The sequence below is a fragment of the Acromyrmex echinatior genome, chromosome 5 (assembly GCF_024713525.1).
Source record: "Acromyrmex echinatior isolate Ae372 chromosome 5, ASM2471352v2, whole genome shotgun sequence".
Taxonomy (NCBI): Eukaryota; Metazoa; Arthropoda; class Insecta; order Hymenoptera; family Formicidae; genus Acromyrmex; species Acromyrmex echinatior.
The window spans coordinates 2,858,262-2,876,044 of record NC_141856.1 but is presented as its reverse complement, the minus strand read 5'-3'; the positions used below and the strand labels follow the sequence as shown (position 1 = coordinate 2,876,044).

At 29.7% G+C, this 17,783-nt stretch overlaps 1 protein-coding gene across 1 annotated transcript; it reads right to left on the bottom strand.

Moving 5' to 3' along the window:
- Positions 1-10,884: 10,884 nt before the first annotated feature.
- Positions 10,885-14,921, bottom strand: LOC147909667 (uncharacterized). Its single transcript, XM_087406568.1, is given in 3 exon segments — positions 10,885-12,265; positions 12,267-12,368; positions 14,769-14,921. Coding segments are annotated over 3 exon segments (522 nt in total). The 3' UTR covers positions 10,885-11,998.
- Between the last annotated feature and the right edge of the window lie 2,862 nt (positions 14,922-17,783).

Below are 17,783 nucleotides of genomic sequence, written 5' to 3'. Positions count from 1 at the left end.
AAGATTTTAAGACATTTCATAAATTCAAATAAAGTCTGCAAATAATTTATAAGAAAATTTATATAACAGGAAATTTTTTATATCTCAGATATAATATCTATGATAATATCTAATATCATATGACACCGTTGTAACAATTTTATTAAACTTTAATTATTAGAGCTTTTAAATTTTTAATTCAATAAACAGGCAAATGAAAATAAACTGCGTGATTAAAGATGCGCTATAATAAACTGTTTATTTTCTGAAAGTCAAATGTATAAACAATAATTTTCCATTTTCGGACGTTTCGACTGACTTCCCGTCATTTTCAACGAATTAATAATAGACGTAAACGTAACGCTAGATTTTTAAATAATTCATTCTGATAATTCCTCAACGATTGCTTCTTAATGAACGAGTCTTTTCAATTTCTGTTGGAGGAGTACTGCTGTTAATGTTGTCATTTGATCACAAATGACTCAGTGAAAATGCAATCCAACAGAAAAATTATAGAATTTTAATAAATAATGTCAAATGTTAAAAATGTTGTCATTATTCATTGTAAATGATTCGTCAGATCAGATAGTAAACGTATAAATACATGTAAGAATTTATGGGGTCATATAAAAATATAAAACACTTTAAATGTGTCAATTTCATGTATAAGTCTTCTGATCCTACATGACAACTAATTCCTACGACTTCTTGTGAGATATTATAAAATCATATAATATCCTATATTTTTTTTAAACATATGTTATGCTATTGTAAAAACTTATTAGATCATATAATAGCATATAAGAATTTGACTATTACGATAACTGGAGTCCTTCAAAATGAAAGTGATTTTGAGAAGCATTTGGCAAGAGTACGAGAAAAATAATTAAAAAATTTTTTAAGCATATATCATAATAACTAACAATTAAGTGGAATAATAGAGAAGACTTCGCGGTAATTATTCAGATTAAGAGACATCCCGCTGATGACCTTGATCTTGACATATGTTATCAAAGTTATGACTCTGAGTGACAGGTTTTAGGTGGCGGTTATCTTTCGTTAAAAAGTTATTAACAAAAAAGTTTCAAAAATAACGTTTTATTTCTACTATATTTTTTACCCGAAGCGACTCTCACTCCCCTTCTCTTTCGTGCAAAGGGGCGCACGACTTTCAGCAAAATATTTTAAAGCAGGAAATATTCGTGTTATGTAGTTGTATTATACCATTAAACTTTCCGAATATTTCTGAGTATTTTTGAAAAATATAGTAGAAATAAAATGTTTTTAAAACTTTTTTTGTTATTAATTTTTTGACGAAGGACGACTACATCACCTAAAAAAATATACTCATGTGTATCTAATAACTTAATCCCCACCCAATGGTACATGGTTGGATTAGGGTTAAGTTATTATATTAGGTGTTGGAATTAATTCGTAGCGTTTTTAATGAAAGAATGTTATTTATTTCACATGAGCATTAAAAAATACATTAATGAAAGTACTTCCCATCACTTGTAAAACGCTACGAATTAATTCCAACACCTAATATATTATACATTAAACTTTCCGAATATTTCTGAGTATTTCTGAAAAATGTAGTAGAAATAAAACGTTATTTTTAAAACTTTTTTGTTAATAAATTTTTAACGAAGGACGACCTCAATCTAAAATTATTTTTTTTGTATTCCTGCCTACAAATGCTTCTCAAAATCATTTTCATTTTGAGGGGTATCGGTTACTGTAATCGTGTCAAAAAATTTTAATGTGTCAATTTTATATATGAAACTAATCTTATATGAAAATTTTATATAAGAATTTTTGACTGAGTATTCAAAGATTCACATCACTATAGAGTAAGTCCTCGTTTTCTTAATTAAGTTTCTCACCAACTTCATTAGTGCATTGTAATTTAAAGATTTTTTAAGAAATAGAAGTCAACCGAGTTAATGTAACAACATAATATAGTAGAGAGCGCCTAAGGATCAAAGTTGAAAGTTACGAATAATATAATATTCTAAGTTGAATTTAATTAATCTCAAATGTGACTGTGCGCCGAAACGTTCAGACATTAAAACACAATTAATTTGAAATGCTAATTAAAAGATGCTAATTTAAAGATTTTAGTCATTTTTAATCATCCAGTTTTATAATTGATGAGATCGTCCCTTTTGAAGAATTATCGCATAATGATTACGACTGGATTAATGTCACTTATTGTAACAACTTATTTCTTCAACTACAATTACATGGATCGTCGTTAAGAATCTCTATTTTGCTGAAAAAGGCTAGAATATTAATGGAAACATGTACAATTTAGTCAACTTTATTATGTAAGATAAAATTTTTTAAAGCTAATTACGCACCGTTCACTGTGCCAATTCCCAATTGTCCGTTTGTTATTTGTTTGTATTTTTTAAATTTGTCATCTCGAGAATTTTAATATTGTTACCTTTAACATACTCGAATATAAATGTACTTTAATAATATTCGAATTATATACAAAATATCAGAAAAACTGATTGTATTTATAATAATTCAAACATACAATTATGCAGAAATGAATTGAAAATACTATATTCGGTAAAGAGTTTTCATAATAATATTTTTTATGAATTTATGGAATTTTCAGTTCAAGAAACCAATTAATTATTTGTCAGTCTTGAAACACAGTCCTAGATTTAACATGGAGTAATAATCAGAGTTGGGCATTATTCGAATAATTTTTTATTTAGAATATTATTTAAATAAAATTTTATTTATTATTTGCGTTATTTATTTTTTATATTATTCATTATTCGTATTATTCGTCATTGTATTATTGATCATTATTCGTTATTCGTATTATTCTTTATTCGCTATTTAAAAGAGAACACAATCAAGTGAATATCTTCGATTTAAATGAGCTTTTAATATGTTGTTCTATGGACAAAAATAAGAGACACGTATTTTTTTATACGTGCTGAGTTATGAAATCATTCCTTAAAAAAAAACCTTTCTTAAGAAAAAAAATTTTTTCTTTCAGATTGAATATCATCGAAACTGTAAGAGATAGAAAAAAATTCAGAATGAAAATCAGAATGAAAATTGAATGGCATTAAGAGTACTTTAGAATTACAATAAAAAAATTTTTTCTTTATAAATAAATAATTTTATTATTAATAAATAATTTTAAAAAATATTTTTTAATTATAGTTCTAAAATACTCTTAAAGCCATTCAATTTTTATTGTGAAAATTTTTTTCTATCTCTTACAATTTTGATGATAATCAATCTGAAAGAAAAAAACCGATTTTCTTCAAGGGAAGATTTTACTCTTAACAACTCAGCATGTATAAAAAATACGTACTTCCTTCTCTTTGGTCCATAGAACATTCTAAAAACTCATTTAAATTGAAGAGATTTACTTATGTTGGAGAGTTATGTTCCCTTGTTAGTTACTCGCATTATTCGTTATTTATATCAATTATTATTGGCATTATTCATTGTTTGCATTATTTTATTTTGTATTATAATATTTTATTTATATCATATTGTATCTCTTTCATATCTAAAAAGCTTAAAGTACGATTAATTCCTTTTCAAAAGTAAATTGCAATCGATTATGAAAACCATTGCACACATCAACAATATTTTGAATTTGATCTGAAGTTGCAGCTAAAACAAACTAAAACAAAAAAAAGGCATTAATTTACAAAATGATGACCGAGATGTTAAACGATTCCTATATCTGTTTATTAAAATTGGTTTCAAAATAAGTACGTATTAAAGTTTTTGACCTTATTATATTTAACATAAATAGTATCATCGATGCATTTTTCGCATTTGCCTGTTAGTTTGCTGTTTGCTCGATATAACATGAACTCTCATCATTAACGTTGACGAATATTCTTTGTAAGTCTACAATTACTTTATTTCACAAATTAGCTTTTCAAGTCTTTTATCATATAATTGATTTCATCTTTTTATACATACATTTATACATACTTTTTATAGATACATTTTATAGATACATATTGTGATGCATTTAAATCAACCTTTAATTACACACTTAATTTTTACAATACTTTGTAAATTTTGTTCTTAGAGTTCATCCAACGTTCAAACATTATGTATTGTAACTTAAGAAACATTTTCTGATTTCAATTGGCTAATGAAGACTTAGTATAGTAACGTTTCACAATATCTTTATGATATCGAATATTAATTTGTGATGGAATGTAAAATATTATACTATTTTAAATTAGATCTTCTTTTGCTCGTTTTTGGACCTATCTACTTTTTTAGTTTTTCTGTATATAAATATTTTTATTTCAAAACAAGTTGAAAAATTCAATATATACATATATTACTATAATTCTATGTTAGCATGGAATATCTACACTTTATTCTGAGTCCAATGTTAATTATAAATTCATTTTTACATCTCTCGCTTTCTTTCTATTTCAAAAGCAAAATTATGAGAATAATAAAAGAAAAATGTTGATATTTGCGACGTGGACATTGTGTCGGTATTCGAGAAATACATTTATTTATATTTAATTTTTATAAAGCCATAAAACAAAGAGACAACTAAAAAAGCAACAATTAGAATGTACTAAAAACAAATATGTAAAATATGTACAGGAGAAAGAGAGAGAGAGAGAGAGAAAGAGAGAGAGAGAGAGAGAGAGTAGAGAAATTCAAGCTGAATCCATCGTTTTTCTAAGCTTTCTAGCTTATACACTATCGTTTACATTCAATATTATTCGATGTTATTTGAACTGATATTGATATGTCTTTTTGAAATTTTTTCCTAAACACAAGTTATAAATTCGAATTATTATTTCACATATTGTAAATAAGTATTACAGGTGTTACATAATATTTTACTCACTTAGAACTTATTCATGCTTATACCTTCTTTCTTATGCATGTATTTATTATTTAGTTAAGTCTTAACGGGTTGTATGAATTCAAGTCTAACATTTAACGTCGAAATCGCAATCTATCGTTACATATATACATCATCAAATAGGGCATATTTCGTGTAGGAGTGTTGGCTAGTAACGCATACTAGTTTAATTATAATTGCATGTTGTAAATTTTAATCTAGTGATGGTATTCTATTATATATAGATTGCACAATAATACAGGCCCACAAAAAAAGTATCTGTGCTGGGATGGGGACCCAGCTATTCTTATGTATTTTGAATGGCTGAATATGAATCTGACATTAAATAGGACCATCCAGGATAAGTTTTCAATTTAGAGCGAAAAAATAAGTTTTTTTGTGGACCTGTGTAATTAATATAATTAATTGTTAAATCTTATGAAAATATCAATGTAGTGTTAATGATATTAATCTCAACTTTTATTCGCTAATATTAGGTGTTGGAATTAATTCGTAGCGTTTTACAAGTGATGGGAAGTACTTTCATTAATGTATTTTTTAATGCTCATGTGAAATAAATAACATTCTTTCATTAAAAAACGCTACGAATTAATTCCAACACCTAATATATGTATATTTGTTGCGGACTCTAATGTTGACTGCTTTATATTTCATAAATATTTCATTTTACTTTAAATAGACCAACAGTCTTTGTAGGGAGGTACGAAATTTGATCGCAAATTCGATTTGATCTTTTATTTATTGATCCCAAATTATTCTATCTTTTTTTCATATTTTACTAATTTAAATAAATAAGAAAAAGTTTATGAAATAATATTACGTTTGTATGTTGTCATAATAAAGGGTTAAGCTCGTTACAATGTCGGCATCTCAAATATTCGTAGTCGACTATGATTTATGATAGCAACGATGTAACAATGATAACCGGTTTCTCGTACTGTTCGCTCTCCCTCTTTCGATTTGCTGCCAACTCTGCGAGTCATCGATGGCGAAGGTAATATTATATTAAGCGCATATAACCTTTGACCAGAAAATGAGAAAAGTAGAACTAGATGTTTTTGATGTGTTATATATTATATTAGTTATTATTACATTGTCACCACGAATGAAATGGAATAAGAGTGGAACGAAGTAGGAACAAGAATGTGAGAATAGGATTGGAAAAGATTCTGCGTAGTACGAAGCATACGAACTCTATGCTATTAATGCTTATTCAGTATAAGCGAATGAATAATGGGCTGCTAGTGAAATACGTCGGGACATAAATATTGTATCTGGAGCGCTATATATTACCTGTATCGAATATATTATCCAGCGCGTTCTCTGTTCTCTGCTTCGCTAGTTCCTATCTGATTGAGATTGTTGCCATGGGAATAGACGGACTTGCTCATTTGTTTGCGTCGCCATTTTCTAGTCACCACTAAGTCAACTATGTTTGTTATGCAGTAAGTTTCCTTTTTTTTGTCTTTTTTCGTCTCTTCACTCGACATAAACTTTTTTTTATGCATATACAGCACAGAAACTTGTAGTAATATTGAGAAACGTTTCAATATTGCAAATTGCGCTGTAATATCCCTATAACATTGTAGGTATTAGGAATTGTAATATATAATCTTAAATAGCGCTAATAAAGCGTTAACAAATCGCTAAAAAACGCATATAATAGCTTTTTAGCGCTTTACAAGCGCTGCTGTGCTACTTGAGATACATATTACGGCGCAAGATTTTACAAATCTTGCAGCATTGTTACAGAGATATTAAAAACATTATGGTTTTTTTGAGTAATGGATTGCACATATGAAAACATATGTCGATTACATGTTATATAATTGTTAATTATTTCTATTAATTCAAAAATTGTAATGTTTGTTGAAATATTTGTTGTCGCCGCTGCGCGAGAAAATTTTTTTAAATTTTATAATTAATTCTCATAACGTTTGGAAATATTTGGATTTAAAAAATTCTTTAAATTTTACAAAGAAAATAAAAAATATTCATAGAGTTTCTTATTATTTCAATATCGGTTAAGAATATGTACAAAATAGGTGTACTTGCATAAAGTAAAATATATATTTGCAAAAAAGTGTATAAGTGTGTATCCATATACATAAACTTTGAAATGAATTTTATATGCAGGTATATATATATATATATATATATATATATACTTGCATATAAAATTTGCAATAAGTATAAAATATAATAATTATATAAAATTAAATATAAAATTACACTGTAAAAAATAAAATGATAATTTTAACTTACAATCGTATAGTGGACCTTCTGAGACATGCAGAAATGTTAAAATTATCACAAAAATGTTAATTTTAATGTTTTATGTTTCAGAAAATCCATTATACGATTATAAATTAAAATTAAACATTTTATTTTTTATGATGCATATATAATATAAAATATTGATTAAGTCTTTTTCTGCATTTTTTTATTTATATCACAAATTATACTTTAAATTATATTCAGTAATAATAAAAGAGCTATTTTTAATGATAGTTGCAAATACATTGCGCTGCAACATTGTTACAACATTACAGCGCAATCTTGCTGAAGACGAACATTTTTATGATGTTGCAACAATATTGCAAATACATTGCACAATCTATTTGTAATATTACAACATTGCAATGAGATGTATCTGCAATTTTACGATTTTTCTGTACTATGGGACAATATAAATACGTCATTTCATTTTATTATTATTATTCATAGTGTGATATAATGCGGAGTGATGTATTACTTCAGGAGGTAATCATTTAATGTAATCGTGGAACAGAGTCGAAATCATTATAAAATTTATATGAAATCTCTATGTATAATCCAATAATTACATATGCAACCACGAGAAATCATTGTATAATATTAAATAAAATTGTATATTTTATCAAATGACTTCAAATGTAGTGAAAAAATTATTTGTAATCAGACAAAATTATATGAAATCAAATGAAATCATATAATCTGTGGGACAATATTTCAGCTAGTGGTTATCCCCTCGGTATTATTCCCTTCTCTCATTCCGTTTTGGTAATTATATACGCTTCGTCGACATAACGCGATATAGTTTCTTATTGATTTACCTTCGAGTTACATGCGATAAAAGGGAAGGAATCGAAAATAAGAGGACTATCTCATAAAAGATGTTCTTGTAATATATAATTTCGATATTTGACCCAAAAGAGGAATACGTGACTAGCAGTTTTGTGACATCAATTGATCTATCAGAGTTTACTTGTGCAATCTACGGAAACATTAACTAAATTATAAGATTGTATTATATGTTCGCCGAGGATTCCTCTTTGTAGCACGCTACGGAAGTTGAAATAAATCGATTTATGTTCAAAAAGAAAAAGATTATTTAAAAATTGGATAATTATTAAAGAGATAAAAATTAATGAAAAAAGTATTCATGAAAACAATATCATGAAGACATAGCATAAATATATTAGGTTATATAATAGTAGTATCGAACAATTTAATTTTATCGCAATCATTTAAGTCACAACTCAGTTATAAATTTGAACTATTGATTAAATCTGACTAACGCGACATTCTTGATTTAGCAATTAATATAATTTCAAAGATCTTTATTCTCGCAATTACAATACCACTGTATTTTTTTCTATTTAATTGTTTCTGTCCGTCCTACATATTGATTTCTCTTATCTTCGCATATTCTTCAGTACGGTGAAACGTAATCATTTGCAATCCCGCGTAGAACTGCTTTGAAACTTTCTTGAAGGAATTTATTAAACTTTGACTACTAAGACGCTTTACAAAGTTTCACTGTCGAGAGAAGTCGGCGGGGCTGAGGCCGGGGACTGGAGCTGAGATAGAGGTAGAATGGAAGTGTGGAAGGGCGATCGAGCAATGGCGAAAAGAAGTAGTGCGAGCGAGATTGTCGAGGTGGAGAAGAAACGATGGGAACGGGAGGCAAGGAGCAATAATGATGGAAGGATGGAAAAGAGAGAGAGAGAGAAAGGTGGGGAAGGGAGGACGAGAGAGAGAGAGAGAGAGAGAGAGAGAGGGAGGGGAGGGAAGAGAGAGAATACGAGAAAACATAGAAGTGCTGTTAGTGGAAGCAAGAACAGAGAAGGAATAGAAGAAGGAGGAAGAGGAGAGAGAGGAGGAGGGAAAAAACAGGAGGGGATGAGAGAAGTTACTTTCTCAGAGAAATAAAAGTTAATAGAGTTATCTACCTCCTCGTATTCTATCTCTTCCATTGCTTCACCATCGTACAACTTTTACGAAAGTTATTATATCTTAATTTACTATTGGATATTATCAGGAATTTCGCCGACCGTTTCCGTTTTAATGCTTTGTAGGATATAAGCAGAAAGTATACTTATCATTCTTTCATATATAACCTAAAAAAAATAAGAATGTTCTTATTGTTTTATTACGTATAACTACAAGTATTGTCTTATTTAAAAAACGAAGAATAGGTACACAAAGAGAAGATGGAAAAAGGTCATTGTACACTGAAAAAATTAAATTTTGATAAATTATTTGGTTGAATAGTTAACTAAATATTTACTAATAGTTAGTAAATAAATGTAATGATTAAATATGGTTAACTAAATAAATAAAGATACATTTATTTGGTATAAGAACCATTAATTTCATTTAATTATAATTTTTTTGTTAAGTAAATATTTGTTTACTGTTAATAACCCAACACAGAGACTCCAAAAAAAATTCTTTTTTCATTTCCGATTTACAAAATAAATTTTTTTTTATCCCATTTCTGTTCTAAAAGTATTCCTAAAGGTTCAAAAAGAATTCACTTTTATGTCACTATAATTATTAATTCTTTTTCGGATTCAGAAAGTACTCTTTTTTTGATCTAAATGAATTCGCAATAAAATCGAAATAACTTTTAGCAATATTCTAATGGAATTCTATTCATTTTATACTCTTTCTGGAATCGAAAAGTTAAATAGGTTGGGATTATCGAAATGCTCCGAAATGCGAAATAAAAATTAATTAAAATATATTTTGCCACAAAAATGTTTTAACAAAGAAAATATTTTAAAATATAAATCAGTTGTTAAAAGCATATATATTATGTTTCTTTTGTCTATTATCATTTTGTCTATTTTTTGTAGCACATATTTTTATTTCTTAATTTATATTTCTTAATTTTGTATAAAAATAAGTCATACTTCATTTTTTATTTAAATTAAGTTTTATTATTATATTAAACATGTATAATTGTGTAGCATAAGTATGTATAACATGCAATATATATTTTGTATGTATATTTTTTGTATGTATGTATTCAGAACGCAAAAACTAATTTTTATTATGTTCGCAGCAATCATTCAAGCATGATACAATTCTAATGGCAGCAGATCATGACTTGTAGTAGTAGAAATAATTTGTACAAATATATTGTGATCAAGAAAAAATAAATTCTTTTTCAACACATTATGAATAGAAAAAGGATTTCTTTAAATTAACTTTAATTTAACTTCGTAAGAAGTACTTTTACGGAGTCTTTTGTTAATTGTCAGAAAGGAATTTTTAAGAATTTTCATTTCGAACAAATTACGCTAATTCATAAAGAAATTAAGAAAATGAATTCTTTTCAAATTGGATCAGTTATACGTTATCTGGGAAATGTTTAGTTGACATTCAAATGTATATTTATTAAAACGTAGAATATTTTTTTCATCATTTGAATCTCGTTCACTGCGCTAGATTGATTTTAATATAACATTTTAAATAAAAAATTCTACATTATTCTGATTATATCTCGACATGGATCGATGCGAATTCGACGACCAACTAGTTCGAAGAAAAACCTATATTTAAAGCAGAGATTCAACACTCACTTTTAATTTGGAATAGTATGTAAAATTATTCAAATTCTATATATTGAATAATAACTTTAAGAATTTCTATTCTCATCAATGTTTATATATAATATATAAAAAAGAGTGAATAAACAAAATTTTAATTAAATTCTTAAACTATTATATCTTTTAATATTATAATCTTTACCCGATACTTATTCACAGATCATTCAATCTCTTTCTCCTTCTTGACTGCTTTCCCTTCCCTATCCTTCTCTTCTCTCCCTACTTTCTCTCCCTTCCACTTTATTCTTTCCTTCTTATTATTTTTTTCCCCCTTCTCTTTCTAGTTTTCCATTTCAACCTTCTTGTCTTTATATGTCGTACTTTATATCTTAGCTTCTTAGAGAGATGATCAATTTCGATTCCAATTGCATTGCCTAATCGATAATACATTATTTCGACACACACATAAGATATTTATTATAAATTTATTTGTTCTAAACTCATCATACATATACAATGAATGTTGGCAATTTACTCTTTATTTCTTATGTGTTTGTCTTATAATATCAAAGATAATTTTTGCCTCTTTCTTTTAATTTTAACTTATTATTTACGACTTGTTTTGTACCTTTCTTTTTATTGTTTGCGACTCGATTTGTACTTTTTTTATTATTTTTATTTACTTCTATCGTTAATTTATTATTATAATTTATACTTGCTAACAGAAACATGTTCGTATACACACGTCCTTATACACACACACGGTTCGGAGGAGCACATTTTTGTCAACTATAATCGTTTGTTTGATTTCCTCTCAATTTGGAGCGAGTTTTTTTTTTATAGTTAATTTTGCGTCCGAATGCGAATTTTACTTAATTTCTTATGTTTTTATCTACGTTATAACTCTATTGTTAATTACCATTGTTAATTTATTTGTCACATTGAAAATGATCCAACTAGGATCGAAACGTTTGTTTTGTTCACCTTCTGATTTCCAAATTATATTTTACGTTTTTAATTTTATGACATAGTTTTATTTCATTTTTTTAACTATTTATACAGTTTGTCAATTTATGTTTTAGGCTCGTAGCCCTTTTTCCTTTTTACTTATAATATCTTTTATTTTTGCAAAATATATTACACCTTTCCCGAATAATATTTTCTAATGTCAATCAACAATTATTTGAGTGGATCTTGACTAAGTTTTTGTGCACGACGCCACATAAATTCATATAAATGATCATCGATAGACTCTTTGCGACACCTGTATGAGATAATTGCCAACGCATCCAACGTTAAGAAGATATTCTTATTCAATATTCTGAGTATGAGCACTAGTTTCAGAGTTTACAAAAGATTCACTATTATTCACCATTATAAATATATCCACTTTATAAATATATCCATGTTGTTCCAAATTAATGTAACCCTTCCAACGATCCATATAAATCTTAGTCTCAGGCGCTACATGTTTCCGTATCAAAGCCAGAAGAATATCCCTATCTCTTTTGCCATCAGGACAAATTTCGATCCAATAATTAACAGAGTGTCCATGTGAATCATTCCAAGTATCCATGATCTCTCAACAATACTCGCCCTCACTCATACTTCCGACGACCAATCTTACATTCATCAATTTCCACTACTTCACCAATATCTCCCAAACCGTCTTTCTCAAACTGTTTATCAAGTACAATTATACATACTTCTCAACAAAAAAAGAATTTATCGGCCACAGTCTCACGAGATATCTGCTGTCCATCAACGATATTATTCTCTCTAATCGTTTGCTCAAATATCATCTGCATAGAAAAACAGTACGTTATGACAATACATGCTATAGGAGAAATATGGCATCTCTCAAACCATGTATCCTCAGCAATAGTTGCAGTATGTCGATACTTCCTTTTTTTTCATCTAAATAAATCTTCGACAGACCAGGTCAGATTCTAGCATATATTTTTTATAATGGCGGACCCGGATCGGATTCTCTCGGACACTCAGCGTTAGGACACGGACTCGACTGCACGGATCCGAGTGCATACGGATACAATTGCGCACGGATTCGATTGCGCACGACCCGATTGAACACAGATTGTTCTCACACCTCACTGTTTTCATGGATTAGAAATATTTCAAGCACTGTCTACGTTGCAACTTCTAGGCGGTTAGGCTCCAAGCGGGTAAGATATGTTATTTTTTTTGTTCGGGGCGGCGTAACCACCAATAAGTACTAGTCTATACACTTCACTATCTACATGACAGATTTTTTAATCTCAACAACAGTACAATTATAGAAGTTGTGCACTCCTTTGCAGGGGGGAAGGGGAGGGAGAGTGAGAGTCGCTTCGCGTGGATATATAAACATTTATTCATATTTTTTTATCATCTACTAATATTTCCCCGTTTTTTCGATTGCTATTACATCTGATTGAGTTTATGTGCGGGTCGGTGCACAATTAAATCCATGTGCAATTGAATCGTGTGCAATCGGATTGGTGCGCAATCGGATCTGTGTGCAATCGGATCCGTGTGCAATCGAGTCCGTGTCTTAATGCAACGCTATGTGACCGATTGAGTCCGTGTCCACAAGTTTATAAATTATATTATACATAAAGAGTTAACTATAGTGAATATAGTATTGCTATTGGTCACAAAGTTAAGTGACTTATAAAAATAAGTCGCTATTTGGTTGTAATGTGACAATTAATAATAGTAAAAAAGGATTCTTGATTCTTAATAAGAAATAAATACAATAATAGTATCTTCTTGATGCTTCCATGGGTGCTTTCTATATAACTAATCTGTGCTTCGCGGGTTTTCTCCATGTCTTGGTCCATTCTTGATGTGCTAACGTTTCGTGGGCCTTGCAGTCCACTTCATCAGGGCGAGGAGCAGCCTGATACTGAGCTGTTCCTCCAGGTCCTTCCTTTTTATGTTACGCTACTTGTTGAGGTGGGAGATTTTGGTGGAGGGGGGGGGGTTAGAGTGATGGGGGAGACAGATAGTGGAATCTTGGTCGGTCTTTGCTGGTCGGGAGAATGGTAAACCTATGGATAAAAGAACACCAACGAGACGTTAGACTGAAACACGTCACACAGTCGGCACTATCAGAACATAACGTAGAAACAGGACATCAAATACTGTTTGACCAAGCAACCACGATAACCAACACCACATACTTCCCAAGAAAATACAGAGAAGCCATAGAAATACAAAAACACCCTAACAATCTAAACAGGGATAATGGCTATAACATAAGTAAGATATGGAAGACCATCCTCCCGACCAGCAAAGACCGACCAAGATTCCACTATCTGTCTCCCCCATCACTCTAACCCCCCCCCCCTCCACCAAAATCTCCCACCTCAACAAGTAGCGTAACATAAAAAGGAAGGACCTGGAGGAACAGCTCAGTATCAGGCTGCTCCTCGCCCTGATGAAGTGGACTGCAAGGCCCACGAAACGTTGGCACATCAAGAATGGACCAAGACATGGAGAAAACCCGCGAAGCACAGATTAGTTACAATAATAGTATATAAGAAAACTACAAATAATTTTTTATATGTTAAAAAATCGAAATATTACAATAAAATCATTATATTCTAATCAATTATGATTAAATTATAATATTACATTTCTGCCTTTCGATTAGGTCCTCTTCAAATATCTATTAAATACAAAGATATTACTATAATCAAACAGTGTTAATAGACATGGAATACATTTGTTGGCGCTTATCAGAGTGTGTGTGGCTTAGTACCAGCCCGTTAGCTGATCATGGCGTGTTAGCGACGTGTCGCTGATGGGGCCCACCGAAGGGGAGGGCATGCGCGCGACTATGCTGCCTGTGTGTTACCGTCGCGCTTCGCTCTGTCGGTTTTCGAGATGCTTCCGTGTACGACCTCCTCGCGATCAACACGCGCACGAATTGTGCACAGATTTTAATCACTTAACGTATAATATCGACATTTAATGTAGTACTTCTTATAAAAAAATGCGAGTGTAATTTGAGAATAAATAGGAGAGGCCTTATATCCATGCATAGTTCGTTGTATTTTTATCACACGCTGACCAACCAACATGGGCAAGCCACAAGGCATGAGACACAAGTCTCCAACAATGAGAAAATAGCGCTCCACATAGCACAACGGGGACATTGAGATCCTCTCACTAACATTGGTCCTTCGAATCGGATACACAGGTATCGCATTCACAAGCATATTACACATTTTGTTCTCAGGCCACAAGGTACGAGACACAGATCTCTCATAAAAAGAGAAAATAGCGCAACGGGGACAACGAGGTCCTCTCACTAACAACATTATAAGCATATGTCGTGAGACAGTTGAACGTTGCACAGAGGAACGGAAATTGCTCGCTAAAAGGTTGGAAGACCGATTGAAAAGAATTTTTTGATGTTCAATATGTCAAATATATTTATACAATTCGATGATATGATATTCGTCAAAATTTCATTAATCAGTGTGATAATAAATAATATATAGCGTAGTCAGAAAGTGAAATCAACAGAGTCATAAACTATGTAAAAATTTAATTCTTCAATAAATAAAATATGAAGTTAAATTAAATATGAAGATATAAAATTAATCCAGGAATGAAATTAAAAATGTGTAACTGTTGAGACTGGTCATACATATTTACGTACTGATTATACATTTTTAATTTTATTCTTGGACTGATTTTATATCTTCATATTTAATTTAATGTTTTATGGAATCAATCTGTGATAATTTTGATATCTTTGATAATTAAAGAAACGTCAAGAAAGCTAAGACAATGGTTATCCTCTATCTCCATAGTAAACCTCAATCATTCATGGTATTTATTGAATTTATTTAATATGTCATTAAGTTCATCCTCATGACCCACAAGTAAGATGATCAATATATTTCAAATATATAGATAGATTTAATACATTCAAAACATTCTCTTGCAAGTCTTGCATGACTATATCAGCCACAATTGACGACAACGGGAAACTCATAGAAGTTTCATAAGTCTTAAGTTTATAAGTAATAGTTTATAAGTAAAAGTTATTAAAAATAAAATAGAGGATAAAGTAAATTCAATTGCAAAAAAAATTCCTCTTTAAATAATTAGTAGAACCTTTGATGACTCCCATCGCTTCTCAATACCAACCATGGCCAAATCTAGAGGAACATTAATAAAAAGGGATATAACATCTAGTGAGACGAGCACATCCATCCAATATCACGTCCGAAAGTTTATTACCAAGTTTAACATTTATATTTATAAAACTCCTCACTTTGGGAATGTTTTTTGAGATGATATTCTTCAAAAATTTAACCAATAAATATTGTATAATGTAGTATTTATAGAAGACACTATGATTCTAAATGGAACATCTTTTTTTGTGGATTTTAGGAAAAACATTAGCTTTCAGAAGGGAAGCATCACTAGAATGTAAATGAAAAGATTCCATCGCAGAAATATAACCTTTCTATTACCATTTTTTAATCATGTCATTAGCCTTCTTTTCTTTGTTTTTTCCGTATTTTTCTTTACAATAGAATATGTCTCATTTTTCAATGATAATATAACTTTATTTATATAAGTCTATCCATTGCAACCGTGACATTACCTTTATCAACACGAGTAAAAATGATTCTTGCAGAAAGTGTAAGTGGAATTGTAATAATATAATAATTTTTCATCTATAAGATTAATAGGATTGTGGGACTATGATATTACGAATTTTTGGTAAATAAATGAAAATATGACGATCTCTAATACATTCAATGTCCTTAATAAATTTATGAATGGCAGATTTCTTGTTATGCTCAACCGGTAAGCTAAAATTGCGGCCCAATTTTAATTAGACTGTAAGAAAGTTTAGATTTATATTATATTAAGGAAGACTCTGTGAATCAAAACATTTACAATATTTTAATTTTAAATATATATTAAATTTTTTAATTAATTATAACATTTATTTCCTTTTGTCCGATTACTAGTTGTTATTAAGATTTTTATATGGTATTGTTATAGGAATTAAATTCAAGTATAAGAAAAAAAATTTTTGTAAATATGTCGATGAGAGGTTAATAGTGTTATTAATAGTGTTACGTAACCCTTAAAAGTTTAAATTTAGGATACGATTGGAGAGAAAAGGAATGAAAATGGTGAAAGTATTAAAAAGAACGCTTAGACTTTTGTCTCGCAAATATCCGCACAGAGGCGAGTACTCCGTCGAAGCACTTTTTTATCGCTTCGGAATATGGATCAACGTCCCGTAGGGACGCTATGACACTTGTTTCTAACGATGCAATCGTCGGTCGAAATTTTGAGTCAAGGAATCTAATCGATAATAATTATAACTCGGGACTGGACCACGTGTGATCTCTGAAAAGCAAAGGGGTAATAACGACTACGAGGTCTCAGATTTCTAAATTAAGAGAAAGAGATATTTAAAATTACTAAACATTGTTTATTATTAATAGTCTGTTATTAATTATTAATAATCTATTATTAATTTATTAATTTATTGAACGTATTACAAGTTTCAATTTAATTAAAAATAATAAAAAAAAGATTACAAATTAACGAAATTATTATTATAAATTTACATATTAATTTACTAATTAATACGATTACATTAAAAAAAAAGAAAATTTACAAATTAATGAAATCATTATAACTAGTTTACATATTAGTATCGCCAGAGAATAAAATTACAGGGCGAGCAGTGCTGACTGATTTTTAATCTATTTTGTGTATAAGCGGAGGAAGGAGGAAAAAGGTTGTAAAAAATTCCACCGGAACTAAATAGAGATAGGCAGAATTCGGAATAAACACAAGTGAGGAGGTTGGTCGGTAATACAATAGTATGTCTGACCTTGTGAGGATCGAAATAATTAGGCTCGATCGTAAAGGTGCCTTTAGGGGGAAGTTCGATAGAACGCGGAAATTATCTTATGAGTGACTCTCTCTTAAATGAGTCACTCTCTTGTATGAGGAAGTAGGATTTTGGTGGAGGAAGAACTTCCTTTAGGAATTCCACGCTATGGAATTTGTCGGAGATGGAGCTTCTCTAGGGGAATTGGGATCGA